The 23,970-nt window shown below is 35.8% G+C and overlaps 1 protein-coding gene across 10 annotated transcripts in view; it reads left to right on the plus strand.

The window, feature by feature from the left end:
* Nucleotides 1-23,970, plus strand: part of LOC120310149 (sodium- and chloride-dependent GABA transporter 3) — a 112,048-nt gene that overhangs the window by 11,416 nt on the left and 76,662 nt on the right. For all 10 annotated transcript variants that reach the window (XR_005557280.1, XR_005557282.1, XR_005557279.1 and 7 more), the window contains 2 exons: nt 165-255; nt 19,439-19,571. Coding sequence is in view for 3 of the 10 variants with exons in the window: in XM_039348248.1 (XP_039204182.1) it covers nt 165-255; nt 19,439-19,571 (224 nt within the window). In the remaining 7 variants the exon portion in view is untranslated. The remainder of the gene's footprint in view (nt 1-164; nt 256-19,438; nt 19,572-23,970) is intronic.

The raw sequence follows: 23,970 nt of genomic DNA on the forward strand, positions 1-23,970 counted from the left end.
TTTTAGTCTTATATTTCCATTGGACAAAGAGAAAATATGGAAAGAATAGGATAATGGGAATTAATTACTAAAGCACATGAACGAACCTTTTTTTGAAAACTTTACCTCCATAAATAAACAAAAATTAAGACAAATGTTATATAATATTTTTTGTTCTATTATAGAACATTGTGTGGAATTTCAGAAACTTAATATGAGCAATTGCACTCAACAATATTTGCAGAATGCTACTTCTCCAGTCATGGAATTTTGGGAGTAAGTATTAATACAATTTTATTTTAATTGAAAAGACATTGAAAAGAAACAAATAAGAATAAGTAAATATCAGTTTCTTCCAATGGAAGAATTTTAAGCAAAAGTGGTTTTCATGTAGTCACCTAGGTAAATTAAGACAATTTTCCCATGATAATATGAACTAAATAATAATCACTGTTCCTCCTAGTGCTATTATCTAATAATATTAACTATTTTAATAATAGTTACTATAAGCTAAATCTCAGAGTTTCGTTTCAAAATTCTATGTGAAAACACTTTCCAACATTACATAGTGCCAGATACACATTTAATCCCAGCCAGTTTTACCCAGATGATTTTGTCTTCAGTTCAGAAGCTAGATAGAGAGAACAACAAGGAATTTGGTGTTGTAGGCTATACTAGGATGTTAAATATGTCCTGGAACAGGGGTCCTAACCCCCGGTCGGTGGATGAGCATCAGTGTGCAGCATGCCAACAAACAAGCAAAGCCCCATCTGTGGGATGCAGATAGCATGCAAAACCACGCCCCCTCTGGTCCATGGAAAAACCTTTCTCCCTGGTACCCAAAAGGTTGGGGGCCACTGTCTTGGAAGACGGCAAAAGCAAACTATTTTAGCAGTATTACCAAGAAAATGTCATAATTGTGTTCATATAGGAACACATCAAACAGAAAAATAGAATCTCAGTTAAGAAATAAAACAATTGACTGTATGTACTGTATATAACTTTCATATTTTTGGAGACAATTATTTTTAATGAAACAGCAATTAGCTCTTTACCAGTGATAGTGATAGTCAATAGTTTCTTTTGACTTAGTAAGCTGAAAGTTTGCATATGGGTTTCTTTATATCATTACGGCTTTTCTTCTGATAATATTTATAACCAAAGACATTGTTAGTTATTCTGAGATATATACTGCAAGTATACCAATGTTTGAACAAACACATCACATTTGTGCTTTATTTTTAAAAGATAAAATCTGTTTTTGGTTAAAATCCTTTGATACTGGGGTCATCCTTCTAAGCACAGTAAGGTATATTGCAGCTTTCCCTCTGACATCAAAGGGATATCTGTCCCTTCTCTCAGGCACAATGGAGCACAGGAGGAACAGGAATACGCCAGGGGAGAGAGTGAATTTGCAGGTTACCTAATCTGCTAAAACACAGATATAGACATATCTCCTGTCTTATGTGTTGGCTTGTATTACTCTTTTCAACCTACCGAATCAAGTCACAGAGATTTGTGGCAAGAAAATGTAAAGGGGAAAATAGCATAAGATGCCATTATCCTGCTGGCCCAAGCTCTCATTTATTCCCATAGCAGTAATAATGATTACTATGTTGGGGGCTTAATTAAATACTGTACAACTGATAATACATCCAGTATGTTTATCATAGCCTTCCCGACTAACAGGTTTAAAATGTTCTGCCAGTCTTATTGGAAGCAAGATTTACATTAGTTACTATTTTCTTGTTTCATTAGTTTAAATGGGGCTTAAACACTACAGCTAGTTTTAAGTGGACTTGTTTGATAATTTGAGATGCATTATTGATATTATGGTCAAGTGTAATACGACCCAATTCTTGAATCTCAGTGCAGAAGTTTCATTACCTATCCATTTACAAATGCCATATTCGTTTTGAAGGTACAAGGGTAGAAAAGAATGAGAAATTTGAGAGGCTGGCGTGCAGGGGATGCTTTAGCTGGTTCATTATTTTAATTTTATCTTAAAGTAGTTAGAAAGGATAGGCTCTTGTTATACCTTAGGTAACTGTTTGAAAATAAATTGTATAATTTTATTAATTTTAAAAGTATTTCCTACCTTTTTGCATTGAACTCTCATTAGGTCTGTATCACAACATGTACGCATAGCTTCCAGCATGCAAATAGACTAGTTTTATAAATTGAAATTATGACATATGGGCACACAAATAGTTTCACATGAAGCAACAAAGTTGCGATGTGTCTTACACTGCTCAGCACTAATCTTGTGAAATTAGCATGGGATGAGTTTTTGGAGACTCTCATTTCTCTCACTTCTCATTATCTATGGATATTGCTTCACTTTATTAATTGTAAAGCTGCAATATTAGTACTTCAACAATTAGTACCTATATGCAACTAGCCTTTAACAAAGCCTTTTCGATAAGTTGTTCCATTTAGTTTTGTTTTGGTTCAAGGTGGATGCTACTTCTAAACATATTTGTTTTTGCTTAATTTCATATTAGTGATTTAATATTTTCTGTAGGTTTGTATTTCTGTTCTTCCCTGGTGGGTTAAAGAAATTCTTATAAAGGCATGCTGTGATCTTTCACCGTCACGTTCAAATTGTTGGAAGAAGAAAACACAAGTGTTTTGTTTATGTATGGTTTATATCAGACATTCTTTCATCGTATATTTGCATTTAACCACATTGCTGGATTTTTGTTCAATGCAATGTCTAGAATGGGCCCTTTGCCTTATTGTTTTCAGACAATGACACTGCAGAGTTTATGAGCTTTTACCTGCAATTCTTACGGTAGGCATTTTTTTAGAATCATCCTTTCTTTTCTCCTTCCCTCCATGGCTAAATATTTTCCTAGAAGTTTTTCTAGCACAGCTGTGCTTACTATTAATGGATTAATGCAATTATTACTTCTGAGATGTGTTAAAGTGTTTTCCCTGAATAGTTACAATTTTATCAAAATGTTTTTATTAGCCATGTTTTCTGGAGATTCCACCTCCTGGAATAAGAACAATAATTATTCAGTCCTATCATAACATTTGGGCAACGATTCTAATACAAGACAATAATTATTGTAAGTTAATTTCTTTGTTGTCTACAATTTATTTGCTCTGAATTACTAGCCTGTGAAATCTAAATACACATGTGGTGGATCCTGAACTCTGTCTCATGACCAAGGATTTACAGAATGTATGAACTACAGCAACCTTTTTAAAAAATGGTTAATGAGAAGGACTACCTTCAATTTTAGGAAGAGTTAAATAGTTTATCTGGGATACCTCTGTTTCTCTCATCAGTCATACTATAATCTATATTATTATTCCTTTACTTTGAAAATTATATGCATATCTATAAATACATTTAGAGTATGGGTCTCTGTACTAAGATGATGCCCATCATCTTAAAAGAGGAATGTCAGAAAGGGAGCTATTAGCTACCTATAATTCTTTAATATTGCCCTTGTTAATGAACGCTATGCTATTTTCAGAAATATATTCATAGTTAGCATATTCTTTGAAGGCTTGCAGAATGAAAATAATTATAGGTTCAATTGAACAATATAAAAATAGTTCACTTAAGTAGCTTCTCTTAGATGAATAGAATTTTCTTTTTTAGTTATCTTAACATTTTATGAATTCATGTTGTGTGCATTAACATTTACATTACTGACTTGAAAACTTCTTTTCATTTGAACTCTGGTTCAGTAAATTGGAAAAAATGTAGAAATTTAAATGGGCACAAAAGGTGTTGTTGATAATGGACATCTTTAGCTGAAAAGCGTAATTTTGGAAGTAATCTAAATATTTGAGGTCAGTTTTACAATAGAATGAGTGAATTTGGTCCTGGCATGGCTACCCCCCCCATTTTTGATACCATAGAACTATAATTAAAATATTGCTGGGGACTTAACTGTTGGTTATATCAAAGCTGCATCTGCATTTCATTTAAAGTGATTTCAACCACAAATACTATCAGGTTTGTTTTCTACACTTGAAACACTGTGAAGGAAGAAACAACAAAAGATAAATTACCATGACTTCTAGCTTTGTTGGTCATGTAATGCTTTTATTATAAAAATATTAAATGTCTTTAATAACAGACAACCTTAGTTGTGAATGAAAGTGCAAAAAAATTAAAATGAATAAGAACTCCAGCTTCAGTTGCAATAAAGTCCTATATTTTTATAAAAATGGTGTCTGCAGAAAGTGTACAGATATATCTGTGAGGTGTTCTTGGTGCTCTCTGAGCTTGGTTGTTTTCTTGCAGATGTTTCATTACCCAAACTAGGTAACATCCCCCATGCATTTCATGCTTTCATGAATGTAACAGTGTTATCTGATGAGCAATCTAATTCCTCAGCTATGGCAAATATCAGTAAAAAAATTATGAGGATTTCAGAATGGCCGAGGAAACTCTGACAGCCTAGAAAACTTAGCAGGTGATGTTTTGGAAGCCACATAATTGGACATGGAGTTCCATTAATTAATCCCATTAATTACTTACAGCAGGTAAGATGACTGAAGTATAATCTTTGCTGTCTACAGTGAAATGCCTCTAAGTCATGCTTATAAGACTATCAGGATGAAAATTATGCATTATCATAGTTTAGATATGCTTCAAATGTTTATAACAAGAAAGGGAGTTTTCTATCTTGAGTGTGCAGTTGAGGATATCCATTGGTGTATATTTTTTAACGGTTCTGCTTTAAGATTTTTAGCATGATTTAGAAATGCAGCTTACTGCCTCTTAGAAAAGAATTTGGATAAATAAAAGTGACCTGGTGATAAAGTTATTTCTGCCTCAAGAATTTCTTTTGTTGGTTAGGTAGCCAGTGCTTTTTTTATAAAAAAAAAAAAAAAAAAGTGCCGGAACTCACACACGTCATACAACCCACCTTGCCTGCTCTATAATGTTCTATTCAAAAATGGTGCCGGAACTCCGTTCTGGGAGTTCTATGAGGAAAAAAGCCCTGTAGGTAGCAACTTAGGCCTCATCTTAAAAAAGACTTCATTCACCAGAGGAGGTAACATATTCTTTATGTTTTCAAGTAAAGCTAGTGAGAAAATACTTTTTTTTCCTTTTTGGTCAAAGGAATAAGCCTATATTTTGTAGAAGAAAAGTTTAAGAAAAAAAGTCTTGAAGTCAAAAAGTGTTTTTCCTGCTCCATTCAGGGTGTAAATAATTGTGGGAGAAGCACTATTACTAATTCTACTTTCTACTAATTCTACTATAAAAAGTCATTAACAAGTTTAGGCCTGATCTTGTCACACTTAGCTATCACACACTCATTGTTTTCCTCTCTGGACTAGGCCTTTCCTTGTGTTCCATTCGAAGAACAGTGTAATATGCCAGACTGGGTGAATTGTGTTCATGGAAAGCTGTGTGAAAATATTTGTTCATTCGGATATGTCCAGGTTTTATCTCTGTGACTTTGCCTAATTTTATTTGAAAAGATTGAACAGGGCTTGAACAATTAACTTCATTTCATTAATTTTTACAAAATCAGGATTTTGATTTATAAAGACATCAATAGAACAGATTTCAAATAGAAATTTCTGTCATCTCTTCCAACAATGGGCGGTAAAAATGATCATTTACAAATAAAATGTTCAAATATTTTCTGTATTTTCAAATAATTTGAGAAAAAAAATACTTCTTAAGACATTTATTGCAAGCTTTTTAATCTGGAGTGCATATACTGAAATAATTTTTTCCTTTGAAATTTCTGAAATATTTTTTCTATTTGTATTTTTGTATTAGTTCTGCTTTATAATCCTAAATCACACACACACACAAACACAAACACACACACACACACACACACATATATATGTAAAAATATAACTCTTGTGAATATCCATACTATTAAAATAAAAGTAAAAATATGACTCTTGGGAATACCCATACTATTAAAACAATGATCACCAAGAGAATGCTTTAAGAGAATAAAATTTAATTAATCAACTCTACTCCCTACACTTGCCTTTTAACCCTGACAATGTCAAATGTATTTTGACGAAAGCTTGGTTGATTAATTAAATTTTATTCTCTTAAAGCATTCTCTTGGTGATCATTGTTTAAATATATATATATATATATATATATATATATATATATATATATATATATAAACAATATGGAAGTATTATTCTTTATAGCATGTTAAAAAGTTAAAAATTATAAGCCTTTAAAAATTTAAATTGTTATAGCAATAGCAATAGCTCTTAGACTTACATACTGCTTCAAAATGCTTTACAGCCCTCTCTAAGCGGTTTATAGAGTCAGCGCATTGCCCCCAACAATCTGGGTTCTCATTTTACTGACCTCGGAAGGATGGAAGGCTGAGCCAACCTTGGGCCAGTGAGAATTGAACGGCCGAACTGCTGGCAGCCAGCAGTCAGCAGAAGTAGCATGCAGTAGTGCATTCTAGCCACTGCATCACCACGGCTCTTATAATTAACATTTATTACAGTTTACAAAATGAAAATGGAGAGAAGTGTTAGGAAGATATGAAATTTCTTTCTCCTTCCTTTCTAACATTCTCTTTTATTTTCATGTTCTTGGAAGTTCATGGATGTTCTTTATATTGCTCTGGAGAATGCAGAGATTTACTAAATTTATAAAAGTAACAGGATTTCTTAGTTTTCATGATTGAAAAGTGAATTTTCATGGTTGGAATTTCTTATAGTTTCATGGTTGGAGTGGAAAAAATCAATTCTATTTCTGTTTAACTGGTGTCTATATTAGATGTCTATAATTGGAGTTTGCGGTCATAAGGGCATCATTTCCATCATGGTAGCATGAGATGCATAATGCTTTGGATATATAGTAGTGGCCAAAATTGTGGAAACCTTTTGGGAAAAGTGTATTTTTGAGGTTTGATGGCTAATAATACCACTTTTTTTGGAGTAGTACCATAAAATTATATATCAATGGAAAGATAATTTAATCAAGAATGTAATGCATCAAAATTTGTTCAATTATCTGTACTGTATTCTATGAAAAGTTATAGTCAAATAACCAGAAAAAGAAAGAACAACTTGCTTAGGTTGATATCAGGTAGCTTTCCTTCATCTGATTGTAACCAATGAGCATGAGTGTTTAGAGAACCAATCAGGTGTCAACTTGTTTTGGCAATGAGCCAATCAGATCACAGTAGGATTCAGTTATTGATGTCATGTATTGAAGCTGAGAGGAGGACATTTGTCAGTGTATTATGTGATCACTATCAAGTTGGGGTTTTTTGTCTTCTTTCATTTAGTGAGCTTGTAAAACATAATAAAATTAAAGTAATAGTGCAAAGAGTTGACTGGTTGCTCAGAAAGTGATGCAAAATAGTATTATTAAGTGAACAAGGCTACAGTTATAAAGAAATTAGAAGAAAAATTGGTGGAAACTTAACCAAAGATGGCATTTCTACTGTACACTTTCCCCAAAAGGTTTCCACAATTTTGGCCACTACTGTAGAAGAGATTGTGATATGAGGGATTACCCTACTGTTGAAATTGTACTTTTAATACAACAGGATCTTCTTTCAAAATGACAGAAATCAAATTAATTGAGTATTTCAAATGTTTTTTATTCATTGATTTTAGTCATCTAGAGCAGTGTTCCCCAATCTTTCTGGGTTGGCAGCCCGGTGCAGGGAGAGGGGAGGAAGGAAGGAAGAGCAGATGGTTTTATGTTATTGGCTGCAAACGTTGGTGCTTGCCACTCACACAAGTTGGGCTGGGCGTGCACATACACATACATGGGCTAACCGACCATTCATATAGCTCAGTTGTTAAGCCCACAGATTGGAGACCCCAGAACTGGAGTACTAAACTGACCTTATACCTTAGGTAACTTTTGTTTCTAATTTGTGACAAAAAAAAATATGCCCCCACATTTTTCCTCCCCAAGGAAAATGACAGGACTTTTTAGAGTTAGAAAATGAATGACAATTTTCATGGTTGAAGATACATAGTAGATAATTGAAAAATTATAAGAAAATATTTTAATATAATGCTGTTATTTTGATTTTTTTTATTTAGTACCAAATGTAATGTCAATAGAAACTAATTTATAACTCACAATAAATTATTTAATGGGAGAGATATTATTAAGTTTTGTTCAGCATGTCACTAAAAATGATTGCTGCTTGGAACATTACTCCCTCCAGCTATTTCATTTGTAACAAATTTGACCAGTTAATCTGTTATTCTACCTCTAGCTAGGATTCTCAGATTGGTTCTGGGCCAGAATTATTATGTTTTAGCTACAGTAGAAGCAGATCAACTAGACCAGGAGTAGGCAAACTTGGCTCTTTCATGACTCGTGGACTTCAACTCCCAGAATTCCTGAGCCAGCTCACAGAGTTGGGGATAGGCAGTCTGATGCTACTGGTTTTCCTCTTTCCTCCAGGGCCAATTTCATTTGGTGTTGGTAGGAGAGGAAAGATCTCCTACACATGGTTGCTATTGTGTAGGGTGCCTCAGGGTTCAGTTCTCTCTCCTCTGCTATTTAACATCCACATGAAACCTCTGGGTGAGGTGATTTGATGGTTACTTTAAAATGAGATACTATCCATATGCAGATGATATTCAACTATATATTTCCATGTCTATTGAGTGAAGCCACAGATGTCCTATCCTAGTGTTTGGAAGCTGAAGGCCTAGATGGGGTACAATGGGCTTTGACTCAATCCAAACAAGACAGAATGGCTTTAGATATTTAGACTGTCTGGGAACAATGTTCTTCCATTTCTGGTACTGAATAGGGTAAAACCATTCCAGGCAGGCCCAGTGCACAATTTGTCTATGGAGATTCTCAGTCAGCCATGTCATAGTTGTCCCAAAGATGCTTTTTCAAGAGGCAACTGGATTTTCTTATTTTTCTTTGAAGACATTTCACTTCTTTGAAGAAGCTTCTTCAGCTCTGACTGGTGGGGAATGGAAGGATTTATATTCCTTGCAGACAGTTGCTCATTTGCATCCAAGTGTCCACAATGACTCTCTAAAAGAATGCGGATGACCAGCTGTCTGCAAGGAATATACATTCTTCCATTCCCCACCATCCAGTCAGAACTAAAGAAGTTTCTTGGATGAGAAGTGAAACATCTTCAAAGAAAAACAAGTCCAGTTGCCTCTTGAAAAATCACCTTTGGGGCAACCATGACCTGGATGACTGAGAATCTCCATAGACATTTTGGACTTGTGGCTCCTACTTGGAGAACTAGTAGCAGCTGTGGCTAGGAGGGCCTTTGCACACCTTCAGGTAATGGGTTAGTTCCACCCATTCCTGGATTGGGGGACTTTGCTCACAATTACTTATGCCCTTGTTCCCTCTCATTTGGATTACTGCAGTATGCTGGACTTGGGGATGCCCTTGAAGAGCATTCAGAAACTTCAACACGGAACATGCAGCTGAAGGGTAGTTAATTAATTAAATGGCACATGTAACTTCACCACTATGTGAGCTTCACTTGTTGCCAATGTGTTTCTAGTTGAAATTTAGATGCTGGTTTTCAGCTTTAAAGCTCTACTTGGCTTGGGACTGGGTTACCTAAGGGGTCATCTCCTCCCAATAGTTTCTCCCCATCCAATTATGTCTAGTAGATTGGGGATGCTTCAGATCCCATCAGACAAGGAATGTCCACTGGCAGGAATCAGAAGGTGTAGTTTCTCACAGTAGCCTCTGTTCTTTGGCACATTTTTCCTTTGGACCTCAGGAGACTTCCTTAGCCTTTTGTAAGGTTTCAAAACCTGGTTAGGTGCCCTGGGATCCTGAAAGTGTTAGGGACCCCATTACCTGGTTGCACTGTTAATTTTTATGTAATTATTATGATAATTTTCAGTTACATATATGTACAATTTATAACTTTTTCTGTTTTGATGTTTAAATTATTGTGATATTGTTTGCCATCTGGAATCAATTGGATTGAAATGGGTGGTTATAGAATTTGAAACAATCAATCAGTCGATAGAATAAATGGTTTTGCAACTGTGGAAAATAGGCAGCAGAATGCAATTTCCAGGTTCTCTATAATGTATTTTCTATATAACCAGCAGGCAGTAGATCTGGCTGATCTTGGTGGATCTAGAAAGTTAAGCTGGACAGGCCTTGGTTAGGACTTGAATGGGAACCTCACTTGCGAATTTCCAGGCTATAAGTATTCTAAAAGAAGGCAGTAGGAAATCTTTTCCATATCAAATAAAGAAAATTGCCTGAATGTCTTTGCAAGTCACCAAGAATAAAACTTGACACAAAGATGTCTAAAAAAATAAGCTTCCTTTTTTGGTTTGTTAGATTTATGTTTTGTCATTCCTTTATAGCTAGGATACCCTCTTTTTATTTCCCCCCACAAAAATAGCACTGTGAGATATATTAGGCTGAGTGATTGAGCTTCAGTGGTAAGGCTGAACTTGAGTCTTTCAGTTCTAGCACCAGGAGACCACACTAATAAACCAAAACTCAGCTATTCATTAGAATATATTTAATGTATTTTTATGAGATTCTAATAAAGAAGCTAACAAAATTTGGGCTGGACTATGTACCATTCTATATATTAATAAGTATAAATTAATGTATCTGTATTAGACTGGGAGGAAATGTCAAATAATATTCCACAGGGTCTGTTATGGGTCTGTGGTGTTCACTAAATTTATGATGATTTTATGAATGAAATTGGTAGAAATATTGTCAGATTTACAGGAGATACAAAGCTAATGGGAGTAGCAAACATTTTAGTAGGCACTATCAAGATTCAGGAGGATCTTGTTACTGCTGTTCTTCTGGAGAAACCATATAAATAATTGCGCTGAACGATTCTTTAGTTGAAAATTGTGCAGGTTCCTTGTGATGGAAGTGTTAGATTGATATTTCTTTTTCAGTTTTGGTTTAATATAATTCAACTTTGAATATTGTATATATAGTTTCAACTCAGGAGAAATGCATTAATACTTTGTTTTAGCTGATATTGTTATTTGACAATCTCAATTTTACTTCTTTGAGTTATTTGAATTTTTTTCTGGAGCCATTAGGTCCAAAAAGTGCCTGGAGTTTCAACCTTATAAATAAAAGTGTGTTTGTTGTGTTTGATTTCTAACTTATTGTAAAAAGGTAGTGTACAAATGTTTTGAGATGCTCAAATAAAAATGTTTGCAAGGGTAATATCTCCTCATGTACTATTTAATTTTGATTGGTCCTTGGTCTAAATTTTGAACTGAAGTTTATGATTGCATATCTTCAGAAAATATCTGCCTCCTTTCTTGGATGATCAGAAGTGTAAGAAAAAACATGATCTAAAATGGAATCACTGCTCAATACTGAATATATAGCCAAGATATTTTAATGAAATTTGGATTGGACAAATGTGCGACCTTTACTATCAACATAGAAAAACCAGTGAAAACTGAAAGAATCAAGATACCCTATGGAAATAACATCAAGAATCTGGATGACAAATATCATTACAAATACCTGGGCATCGTCCAGCTTGACATCAAGGATGCACATAAAGAAGAAGGTTAGTAGCAAGCCTAGAAAATCTTAAAGTCCAAACACAGTGGAGGAAATACCATCAGGTCAATTAACACCTGGACAATTCCAATAATTAAATACTGGAATAATAGACTGGACTCAAACAGAACTAAAAGCCGTGGATAGGAATAACGGGAAAATAATAACAATGAATCATACCTTCATGAACTATGTTGACAGACACTCCTTAACAAGGAAAATATATGGGTGTGGAATGTTGCAAGTACACCAGACAGTTGAAGAAGTCAAAAAGGGTATTGGAAGAATAACTAAAGGATAGTGAAGAAGATGCAGTGAAGCTGGTGTAACGTGAAGGCTTATTGAGTACTGAAGAGACCAAACTGGCCTTCAAGAAAGACCAAATGAAGATATGGCAAGGCAAAGTATTAACATATAAAAATGAGCAGGCAGAGCAGATAACAACAAGACCTGATAACGGTTAAGAACAGGAAGATTGAAAAAAGAGACAAATGGGCTGAAACAGACTGCGTAAGACCAAGCCTTAAGAACAATGCAAAGTCAGAGTTGAGAAAGACAACAACAGACCCAAATGTTGTATCTTCAGAAAAGCTGAATATCACCTAATTAGCTCCTGCAAAAAGATCACATAATCTGAATTCAAGTAAAAGTGTGACAAAGGAATAACAATGGTATAATGCAGTATTTCTAAGAAATATGCAAGTAAGAACTGGTAGGACCACAAAATAGACAAAGTAATAAAAAAATGAATAAGCTAATGTGCTCTGGGATTTTGAAATTTAAATAGTCAGGTATCTGCTACATAACATACCTGATCTAATAATTGTTGACAATAAAGACAAAACAATCTGAATAGTGGAGACAACAGAGTAAAAGAAAGGAAACTGGATAAAATCACAAAATATAAATATCTGCAAATAGAAGTACAACTGTGGCAAAATAAAGCAAAGATAATACCAATAGTAATAAGTGTCTTGGCTACAATCCCAAATATCTCGAGCACCATTTGCACTGACAAAATCACTATCAATCAGTTGTAAGAGGTAGCATTTTTGGGAACAGCTTACATCCTGCAATGAAACTTTCAACATTATGAGACAACAATATCTATCTCAGGTCCTTGGAAATGATTCACTAGCTGGGCAAAAATGCCAAATCTAGCCTAAACATCTGGCTGATAGTGTAACCAACCATAATATATTAATAGTAAGTCCGTATTTAATAACATACCATTGTTGTAAGAGTTTGGTATAGACTTTAATTTAGTTTTAGTCACCACTTGTGGTAGATGTAGCCTGGATTCCCAGAATGCTGCATTCCAGAGGGCAAAGAGGAACATGGGACATTTAGTAAGGAAGAAATGGGTTAAAACGGCTCCTCCCTAATAATTCTCAGTGTATATTTAAGTTGTGCAAGTAGCTGCTTTAGTTTGGGCAAGATTTTGTTTATAGGTGAGGAATACTAAAAGAAACTACTGAGAAGTAATCTCAAAGGTGCTTTTTTTCCCTTGAAGAAGACATTTCATTTCTCATCCATGAAGCTTCTTTAGTTCTGACTGGATGATTATTATACTTCTTATATTTCTAATTAAATGGATCTTTTAAAAGCTAAGGCATTAAACTTGGTGAGTGCTAAGGAAAGTATCACATTTGTGTCCATAAAGCAGTTTCAGTTAATTCTGAATCTTTAGCTTATCAGCCTCTTCTTCTGAGCTCCATCCCTTGGCTATTCTCAGCAGTGGAAGTGGATAGTGCTGGGAAAATATGACCATCTTTCACCTCCCCAAAATGTTGGTGGGTAATAATTGAGCTATGGAGAAGAGCATGCACTGTGGCAGAGCCAAATGTATCTCAGTTGACTGTGAAATGTATACAAATTAAAAACATTTCTTCAAAGCTTTCATAAACTTCTTTTGTAGCTCCAATAAGAAAACATTTTTCAGGTCATTCTTTTGATTTACCGTTTGTACTTTCCTTTTAATTTTTAAAACTTCAGCCAGATTCTTTTGCACATCTAGTAAAGAGCCCTTTTCCAAATCATTCTCTTGGCCTGTCATTTGTAGTTCCACCTTTGATTCCTTCTTTGGCTTGTCAGATAAAATTTATTTGCGGAAAAAAATTGTGGAGATGCCTTTAGTTTTCTATATTTCCCCCAGAAATCCAGTTAATCACTTGGCATTCTGTAGTCAGAACTAACAGCGTGAAGATTGAAAAGACATCTTCATCAGTTAACTATCTATGAGGACTTTAATATGTTGGTTTGCTGATAGAAAGATGAACAAAGGAAGTTGAAGAAACAGGAAGTTTCAAGAAAGGTTCTTTTTTATGGAGCATAAGCAAAATTTAGCTATAAACAGACAAATGACATATTATAATATTTCTTCCTAAGGCAAGATGGTGATGAATTTGGAATAAGACTGGAAAAAAATAGCCTTCTCATCAAGCATATAGACAAAATTATCTGATAAATTCTCACATGGGCGCTGAAAAGGGAGACATCTTGCAGGAATGCACCTTTAAAGAAGATAGTCCCACTCTGTAACATTCTTTGATTGATGGGAAATGAACTGCACCTTTTCAGTGGAGATAACTATAGATAAGCCATCACTCAGATAGCCAGCCCTATGTCATTAAAAAGGTAATGGCTACCACCTGAAATTAATGCCTGGAAACCAATTGGTAACCAGTGCAGCTTATAAAGCAATGGGTTGAGATATGGATAACACAGCACCTCCTTCAGTGCCTGCACTATCCCATTCTGAATCAGTTGTAGCTTTGGATGACCTTCAAAATCAGCCTTAAGTGAAATCCACTAATCTAATCACAAGGTGACTGGGACAAAAGTAACTGTCTTAAGGTTCTCCTGATCCAGGAAAGGGTACAATTGGCAATTTAGTGTACCTGTGCCAAAGTCTTGTTGGACATAGCTTCCATCTGCTCTTTAAGCAAGAGCGAAGACTCAAAGTGGACCTCCAAACTGTGCACACGTCTTAAATGGGAATGTGCAACCCCAGTGAGAGTCAGCAGTGATATATCACCAGATCTGAGATGGTTGTAGTGGAAACAAATATAATCACTCAGGATTGAGCTGTGGTAGCGCAGTGGTTAGAATGCAGTACTGCAGGCTAATTCTTCTGATAGCCGACTGCCAGCAGTTCAAGTCTCACCAGCTCAAAGTTGACTTCCATCCTTCCAAAGTCAGTAAAATGAGGACCCAGATTGTTGGGGGCAATATGCTGACTCTGTAAACTGCTTAGAGAGGACTGTAAAGCACTGTGAAGCAGTATATAAGTCTAAGTGCTGTTGCGATTGAGTCTGAGTCTGTTCAGTCCCTTCCAGACCCACATAACTCCAGGCATTGTGTCAGAACTTTGACCACATTGGCGGATGGCCAGAGATTGAGTTATATCCTATCTATGGCTGGTAAGATCCACTCTTTGTCTTTATCCATGGAGCTCCAGGATTCATTGGCTTTATTTCTCAATGCTCCAAATGACATTTCATTTCATATTTATGCTGAAATATTGAAATTTTAAAAAGACATCAAAAGTTTTAAGCACACTGTAGAATGAAACTATAATTATAAAAAGAATTATTAATGAAATTCAGTGTGATTCCTATATGCTTGACCAGAAATTCTGAAAAATGTTGAGAGTATTTGCCTGATTTTTCCCTTTATTTACCAAAAAGCTTCCAAATCTATTATCCTTTTACCAAGATCAGTGATGCGGTTGGAGAGATAAATGTTTGTATCCTTTGGTAAGGCAGCTTGTATGGAAGCTGCAGTATATGACTTCTGTCATCTTGGATCGTTATAATATTGTTTTATTCTGTAATGCTTCCATTTTTTCTATCAAACTGAGGTCCTTTCAGAGCCAAACAGACACCCTGCTTGCCTTTTTCTAGTGCTTAAGAGTAAGGTTTCTCTTTTTGTTACAAACAGTTTTGTTTGCCTTACGGTTGACCAAAGTGTTGTGGCTGGGCAAATACTGAGCCAGTTAGAAGGCAATTTTAGGGACCCATTTATTTGGATAATAATCAGATGATGTAGTGGGCTGAAAATGTCAAACCGATGTTCAAACCAAGCCATTGAAAGAAGTCAGAAGAGAATTACAAACAAGATAAAATGTGTTTTAACAGAAATATATGAAGAAATGCTGAAAAAATTGGCATACAGTTACCATATAGAGATAAGACAAACAGCTCTAAACATGTTTAATGCTGTCAGAATGCTACCGCAAGAAAAATGAGGGAAACTATTTTTCTCCATGTGCATTGAAGATGAAACACTCTGAATTTTTAAAAGGTATTTCTATCTTCTTATTACATTATTTAGAAAGAATAATCTCTAGGATGTTTGATGAAACACTTTAGGTAAAGAACTACCTTCTAAAGACTTCATCCCTTGATTCTTTGCAAGGCCAAGCCATCATGCACACAGTATGAAATGGTTAACTGAGACAACAGGTCTTCTCCAAATAAATGAATTCATTCTTTTTCCTCCCCAAACTATAAACAATGCAATAAGTACTCTGGTACATTCCTTTTTATAAAATGTTGGCAGTGATTAAATCTCTTGCTATTCAGGACCGTGCAACAGCCCTACATGCTAGAAACCCTCATAAAAGAATCTCTTTCCCAGGAAAATTCACTCAGTGAAAGTACATTTCATGGGAAATGCCGTGCTGCAATTGGATTATCCCAAATAAACATACTTCTAAGAAATGGGGAAAATATACCTTTGCATTTTTAAAAGATTAATCTATAATAATTTCATAAATGTTCTCAACCAATGATCTTTTAATTTTAATTTCTCATCCATCAGCGCTCCCTCCAATTTATGCCTTCCAATTTATGTATTGTAGTCCTAGCTTATCTGAAGAATGCCATTTTCAGAATTCTGCCTCATAAAGGCAAATTTGTTCAGTATAATAGGTTATGAAATGTTTTCCCAATTAAAGCTATTTATTTAATGTGTGTATGCCTTTGAGACATTGTTGGCTCTTGGCAACTGCCTGGATTGGTCTCTGTAGTTTTCTTGGCAAAGTTTTATGGGATTGGCTTGCCCTTATCTACTTCTTAGGGCTGAGAGAGAGGGACTGGCTCAAGGATACCCAATTAATTTATGCCTAGAGAAGGACTAGAACTCATGATTTCTAGTGCAGTGCCTTAACCACTACAACAAACTGACTCTCTATTTATTTAATGCATTTTTAAAGTAATTATATGTTTAAACTGCTTTTCAGGATTACATCTTCAAACTCTAATAATCATGGAGGAAAATCAGCTAACAGCTATGCTAACAAGGAAAGTTATCTTTGAAGTTGCTTTGAACAATATGAATAAAAAAATGATACCAAAATTATTTTGATTGTTTTCTTAAATTCCTGGGACCAAATGCATATCCATATTGTGGTTGACCAAATTAAAGCTAATGTTGAGAATGGTCTTTATTAATAGCAGATTATATTGCTTTATGGTGAGAATGCAAGCAGGACTTTGCACGTAAATTTCAGTTAAAAGGGCCTTTCAGATAGGCTGGTCCCAGGCTATTCAAGTGGAATTTCTAAATGAACTTCACAGGAAACTCCAGCTAATATGTATAGTAATAGATCACTTTGGGAGCCACTAGTACGAGTGAGGACAAGTCCAATCATTTTGCTTAGAATATATTATTCATAGTCAGTATTCCCAACCCATCTCACAGGGTTGCTGTTGTGGAGAAAATAGGAGGATGAAGGAGTATTAAGAATGTTCCCTGCTTTGAATTTTTTGTAAAAATAATAATTAAACATCTAAAACAACTGCTGCCAGAAAACAAGTTTGATAGTCTCAAGGGCTCATAGCATCTTCGATCAGAGTCTTTTTATAAACCAGTTATGCCCTTCCTTTGAGAGCCTATTGGTATTCATATTGTTATTCATATTGATAAGCTCCTATTATACATGGGGAAAAATAATCCAGAAACTTCAGTCCAAAACAGGGGAAGATGCTTAAATGTTACAAAATGACCATGATCTTAACCAGTATTATACTACTTTCAGTAATATACTACAGGTCTGTTTACAGACCCAATTTAAGTTGTTGTTTACCAGTAATAATAGCATGTGGAGGATTAAACTCCATTTCAGGCAAACAGGACTAAATGGTTGACTACTTCTCTCTTAATGGTTTGGATTAATGTAAGATTTTCAATTTTTTTTAAGTATAACGTTCTGGAGATATTAAGAAAGTCAGAATTGACTCATTCTGTTTGCCTTTCTCTTCCAAATGGAATCAGGATTTTTTTTGTTCATGGTTTATTTAGCAGAAGATAGTAGAAGATCCAGACCTGCAGTTTCTTACACTGCTAGTAAGCCAGACCTGCTTAATAGAAGACTCCATGCCCTAGGCCAGTGATGGCAAACCTTTTAGAGACCGAGTGCCCAAACTGCAACCCAAAACCCATTTATGTATCTTTGGGTGCCAGGTGGGTGTGGCTCATTGGGTGACTGGGTGGGACTAAAAAGTTCAATCAATCAAGTCCAACTTTGCAAGATCTTTTTTTCCCGTGAGAAGTTGAAATTGATTGATTGATTGATTGATTGAACCTTTTTTTTTTGTACATGGCGGCGGAGGCCTAAAGCGAAAAGGTTCTATAAAACCCAGCTGAAGGCCTAGGACTGGGGCGACAGTGCAAGTGCTCACAGAGAGGGCTCTGAGTGCTGCCTCTGGCACCTGTGTCAAAGGTTCGCCACCATGGCCCTAGGCAAAACTGTATGGTAGCATACAGTATGAAATATGCTCACACTATTTGAGGTTAACAGAAGCTACCTCTTCTATGATTTCCTTAACTCAGTATTTCTTAAATATAGGTTGTGCCTGGTGACCTAAATTTTATTTCAGGGAACTTTATGTAGTTTATTTTTGCTTTCAGCATTCACAGTTACATTCATTTTGATATAATTAGTAAATTTTCTTGCATTAATTCTAAAAAGACTGAACATGTGATTTTCGTATTGATCAATTTAACTTGATAGAATAGGGGGAAAATACAGATTTAAATAGATGAGCTGGTGTCCATAGATATCCAGAAACAGGTTTTATTAGGTTGCTGCAATGAATTTAAAGCCCATCTCTAAAAACCACTGAGAGAAGAGATTACTGAAGCTGGGTTGTACCTGATAGGAAAATGGCTTTTACATTCTATAAGTAAAGACTTTTTCTTCTTCCATATATTCCCATTGCACAGATCCAATGACACACTATCCTGCATGGAAAGTGCTATTTTCCTATCATTAACATAATTAATGCTAATGATAGGAAATTGATTAATTTTTAATGAAATTTTAAACTCTCAGTTCTTAAGATTGGAAGTTTTATTCAGCAGATATACAGTTTGAGAGATCTGTAGCAGAACTGGCTATCCTTGGTATACAAGAGTTTTATTTTGGTTTGTTACTTATGTGGCCTTCTAGTTTGTAAATGAGGTTTGTAGAATATATATTATTTATTAATTTAGATATTTCTTTGTGCCTACTCTGAATATTAACGATTTAAAATTGTATGTAATCTTTAGAGGCTGCCTGCAACACTAAGAAATAATAATAATAGCAACTTTTTTTCCTTCCTAGCATTTTTTCTGCAAATGTCTGAGCAATTGAATATTTTTTTTCAGATCAATTGAGTATTAATTCATTGGTTGTGACAAGAATTGACTAATCAGCTTATTCACCAAATCTGAAATCAGCCAGCCAGCTTTAATGTGTAAAGTGGGACTAGAAGTCACAGTCTCCTGGTTTTTAGCCTGGTGCCTTAACCACTGGACCAAACTAGTTCTTACTATAACAGCAATAACAACACCATCATCAACAATAATAATAATAACTTTCAATTACTCTTAACAGATTGGCAGATTTATAGCAATTAATAACTTCTGCATTAAAGTTTTTGCATTGATGTTTGTTTATATCATTTTTAGACGAAGAGTGTTGGCCATATCGGATGGCATTGAACACATTGGGGATCTGCGCTGGGAACTGGCACTATGCCTTCTGGCTGCCTGGACTATCTGTTACTTTTGCATTTGGAAAGGTACAAAGTCAACTGGCAAGGTAAAAGAAATTATGTGCTACAATTTATGTTGCATAATATAGTCAAATACTTATGCATTGAACCTTCTGGGTTCTCTTTCCTCTCCTTATAAGTGCTGAGGAGTGATCATGAATTTTCCATAAGATAAACCTGGGATAGGGGTCATTCCTCTATCTTGGTGCTTCTTGACCTCTCAGCGGCTTTCGATACCATCGACCATGGTATCCTTCTGCATCGTCTTGGAGAGGTGGGGGTGGGCAGCACTGTATTGCGGTGGTTCTCCTCCTACCTCTCTGACAGGTCGCAGTCAGTGTTGGCAGGCGGACAGAGATCGACCCCTAGGCGCCTCGATTATGGGGTGCCTCAGGGCTCGGTCCTGTCCCCCCTTCTTTTTAACATCTACATGAAACTGCTGGGTGAGATCATTTGGCGACACGGGGTGAGGTATCATCAGTATGCGGATGATACCCAATTATATATCTCCACCCTGTGTCCTTTCAGTGAAGCAGTCGACGTGATGTGCCGGTGCCTGGAAGATGAGAGGGTCTGGATGGGGGTGAACAGGCTTAGACTCAACCCTGACAAGACCGAGTGGCTCTGGGTCTTGCCCCCCAAGGGTCATTCTGATGGTCCATCATTAGTCCTGGGGGGGGGGAAATTTACCTCCCTCAATGCAGGCACACAACTTGGGTGTTCTCCTGGACTCACAGCTAAATTTGGAACAAGATCTATCGGCTGTGGCCAGGAGGACCTTTGCCCAGGTTCGCCTGGTGCACCAGTTGCGGCCTTATTTGAACCGGGAGGCTCTACTCACGGTTACTCATGCCCTTGTCACCTCAAGACTGGACTACTGTAATGCGCTCTACATGGGGCTACCCTTGAAGAGCGTTCAGAGGCTGCAGCTGGTTCAGAATGCAGCCGCAAGAGCGATTGTGGGTGCACCAAGGTACACCCACGTGTCACCTATCCTCCGTGAGCTGCACTGGCTTCCTGTGGATTTCCGGACGCAATTCAAGGTGTTGGTTGTCACCTTTAAAGCCTTTCATGGCTTAGGACCAGGTTACTTACAGGACCGCATACTGCCGCATAGTTGCCAGAGACCAGTGAGGTCCCACAGATTGGGCCTCCTTCAGGTCCCGTCGGCCAGACAATGTCGGCTGGCGGGCCCTCGGGGAAGGGCCTTTTCTGTGGTGGCTCCGACGTGGTGGAATCAACTTCCCCCCGAGATTCGAACTACTCCCACCTTGCCGGCCTTCAAGAAAGCTATTAAAACTCTCCTGTTTCGGCAGGCCTGGGGTTGATGTCCCCGGGGGGGGGGCGGGATTCGATTGGGACATGTTGTGTGAACGTATTCATTTTTAATTGTTATACTTGTTTTAATTTTGTATGCCGCCCTGAGTCCCTAGGGATTGGACGGCATATAAATTTTATTATTATTAATAATAATAATAATAATAATAATAATAATAATAATAAGCTTTTTTCTTAATATTAAACAGTGGTGATCTGTGTAAGCTCCTTAAATAAAAAAAATGTGACATTCCATGGAAAAAAACATTAACAAGGCACTGGATGAATCAATTTTTAAAATGGATATTTTCAATGTTTCTTTTTCTTTAAACATTCCAACAAGATGGACTAAATTATAAACATTGTTTTTGCATTTGATGGTAATCCAAGATGTGAAGGAACCTAATTATGAATGGGGTATATGCTAATTCATTTAGCTCAGCTGATCCTTATCAGCTATATTTCTCTGTCCTGTCAGTGTAATAAGCTAATCAAGGATTGAAATATCTCTTCTAATTGTTTGATGATGACAATGATGATGAAGATGATTAATCCAAAAATTCTGGCTTGTCCTCCAAGGAAAAGCTAAGCATGGCATCTCATTCTTAGCTTTCTTTAGTTGCTCTCTCAGGCATGCTATAATATAAACTAGGAGTGAATCTGTATTTGGACTATGCAGTTAGTCACCAGTGGGATTGATATAATTTAAAGATTTAAGATGCAATAAAATATTCTGCACAATGGCTAGCTTTAATGAAAGTGATATCTGCTAGGCTTTGGCCTGTTGCTTTACCAAATCAATATAAATTATTCGATACAGATGAAAAGCAGTTAAGAGGCAATCTGTAATCAGTGTCATTTAAAACCGTGAGAGATATTACAATGAGTTGCAGCAATTTGCAATCCCTTTGTCTGCAACTTAATGGAAGTGTGTCAGATATCCTGAAGAATATATATATTCTAATATCCAGTTTAGAGTTACCTTATCTAACTGCAAAAAACTAGGTAGTTAGTGAAGGGCATTAAAGGATTAGAACTTTGTATACCCCTAGGTCCCATTTACTGGCCATCAGATGTTTGTAGTCTGAACTGGTAACTTGCTCTAAAAAAAGTACACACAACTTGCCTCTAGTTTTTTCCCCCATTGGTTTTTAGTTTCATTGCATGTTTAATAATGAAATTTATAGCAAAAAAATGGAAAGCAGCTTTGTTTGTTTGTTTGTCTGTTTATTTATTTAATTGATCAAATTTATAAAAGTGCCCATTTTACAAATGTGACTCTGGACAAAGCATGCAATAAAACAACAAAGCAACAATTTAAATGATTTAATCATAAATATAACTAAGGCTGCTGGAGAATGGACTAGCATCCTGCATATAGGGTAACTGTCTCATGGGTTCCCTGTTTCCCTGGGATCCTCAAACCTGTTGGAAGGAATCATGTTTTGAGGGATTTCCTAAATGCTAACCCATCATAACCTATGTAGGAAATTCTGGGAATTGAAGTCCACACATTTTAAACTTGCCAGCTTTGAAAAACACTGCTGTAACTTTTAATTGCTAAAGGGCCTTAATTAAACAACCAAAGAAAATGTATTCTTATGAAATATTCATGTTTTAATTTTACAATTTCAATGATTTACCTTCATATGCTCCATTTTTATAAAGAAAGTGTTGCTTTGCTATTAATTGCTTTTGATTTTAATATAGCATCTTTGAGATTTAGTATACATTTAAAGAATTCTAAGTAGACATGTGGTTTAACAGAAGCTGTTCTAAAAGGCAATTTTACCACCAATAATTTTTGTAGCTGTTGTTCTTTTTCCTTAACCTAGTATTCTACAGATATAGTGGATTTCAAATCGCATAGGCTCAAGGAATTAGAGGAATTCTAATTAGGAATTAGATTCCTATGAAGAAATTAGACTGTTATTGTTATGTCCTGAGCCTGTGCAAGCAGGCTCGGGGCATTGCAAACGGTCCCAGGCAGGTGCAAGTTGCCCGGGACCAGACAGGCTGTCGCCAGTACTTGTGCGCATGCGCAAGTGCTGGCGTGCCAAAAGTTGCAGATTGACCCGGGGATGGCCTATATAAGAGGCCGGGAGTTTTGGGCGTTGCCGGTGTCTTCTAACTGTAAAGCTGAACTAAGAATAAAGAGTTTCCTGAGAACTACAACTGCTTCTCGTGTCTTGCCATTTCGCGAAGGACGCAACAGTTATTATCTGGCAAGTTTTAGAAAAAAAGCTAAGTGGGTCCCATGTATTTTTATACTAGCTATTCTTTCTCAAGCCTGCTTATGAAAGTATGTTCAGGAGACTAGCTAAAAACCATGCTAAAGAAAAGCATTAACAGTTAATGCTATCATTTGATTAATCACATATGCAAATTTATAACCTGGTGTTCACAGTTCTACTTGATTGCTCCATTGGCAGTCTTTACATATAATTTATTTATGTGAAACCATGATTTGTTTTAGCTATGATTTGTTGAGTAAATCATAATTTTATATTTTCAAAACCTGCCACATGCACCACATTTGTTTGCCACTGGCTTAGTATAATGGGTAAAATTGACCCATAGTATACTAGTTTAGCATTGTGTCTGAATGGTGTCATTTGGCGTATTCCACAAATAAGTAATAAACCAGTCATGCTTTTGCATTCTACACTGATACTACATTCTTAATTATTTTCATTTCAGTCTTTTCCTTTCTCAGTTAAGGTTTTTTAAAAAATAAAGTTCCACTTTTTTTTTTATTAAAAATTTTTATAAATTTTTACAAAAAGACAAAAAAAAACAATACAATACAATACAAAAACAAAGCAAAACAAAACAAAGCAAAACAAAACAAAACAACCCTTCCCCAACCCTCCCCAAAACCCCCACTCCCTCCCCCCCCCCGGAGCTTCCCAGAGCAGAATATAGGTTTAATTAAAAAAAGTTAAAAAAATTATATGAAAAAAAATATAACACTAAAATATATGTGTATATATAAAAATAAAAGTTATAAAAAAGCTAGATGATATTTTTTTATATCCAATTTAAATTGTATAAACTTTATCCATTTATCCCAAACAGCAAGAAATTTCTCTTGCGATTGTTCTTTTAAGAAAGCCGAAATCTTTGCCA

Source organism: Crotalus tigris, unplaced genomic scaffold (assembly GCF_016545835.1).
Source record: "Crotalus tigris isolate CLP2741 ecotype Arizona unplaced genomic scaffold, ASM1654583v1 scf7180000018125.1543573, whole genome shotgun sequence".
Lineage (NCBI taxonomy): Eukaryota > Metazoa > Chordata > Lepidosauria > Squamata > Viperidae > Crotalus > Crotalus tigris.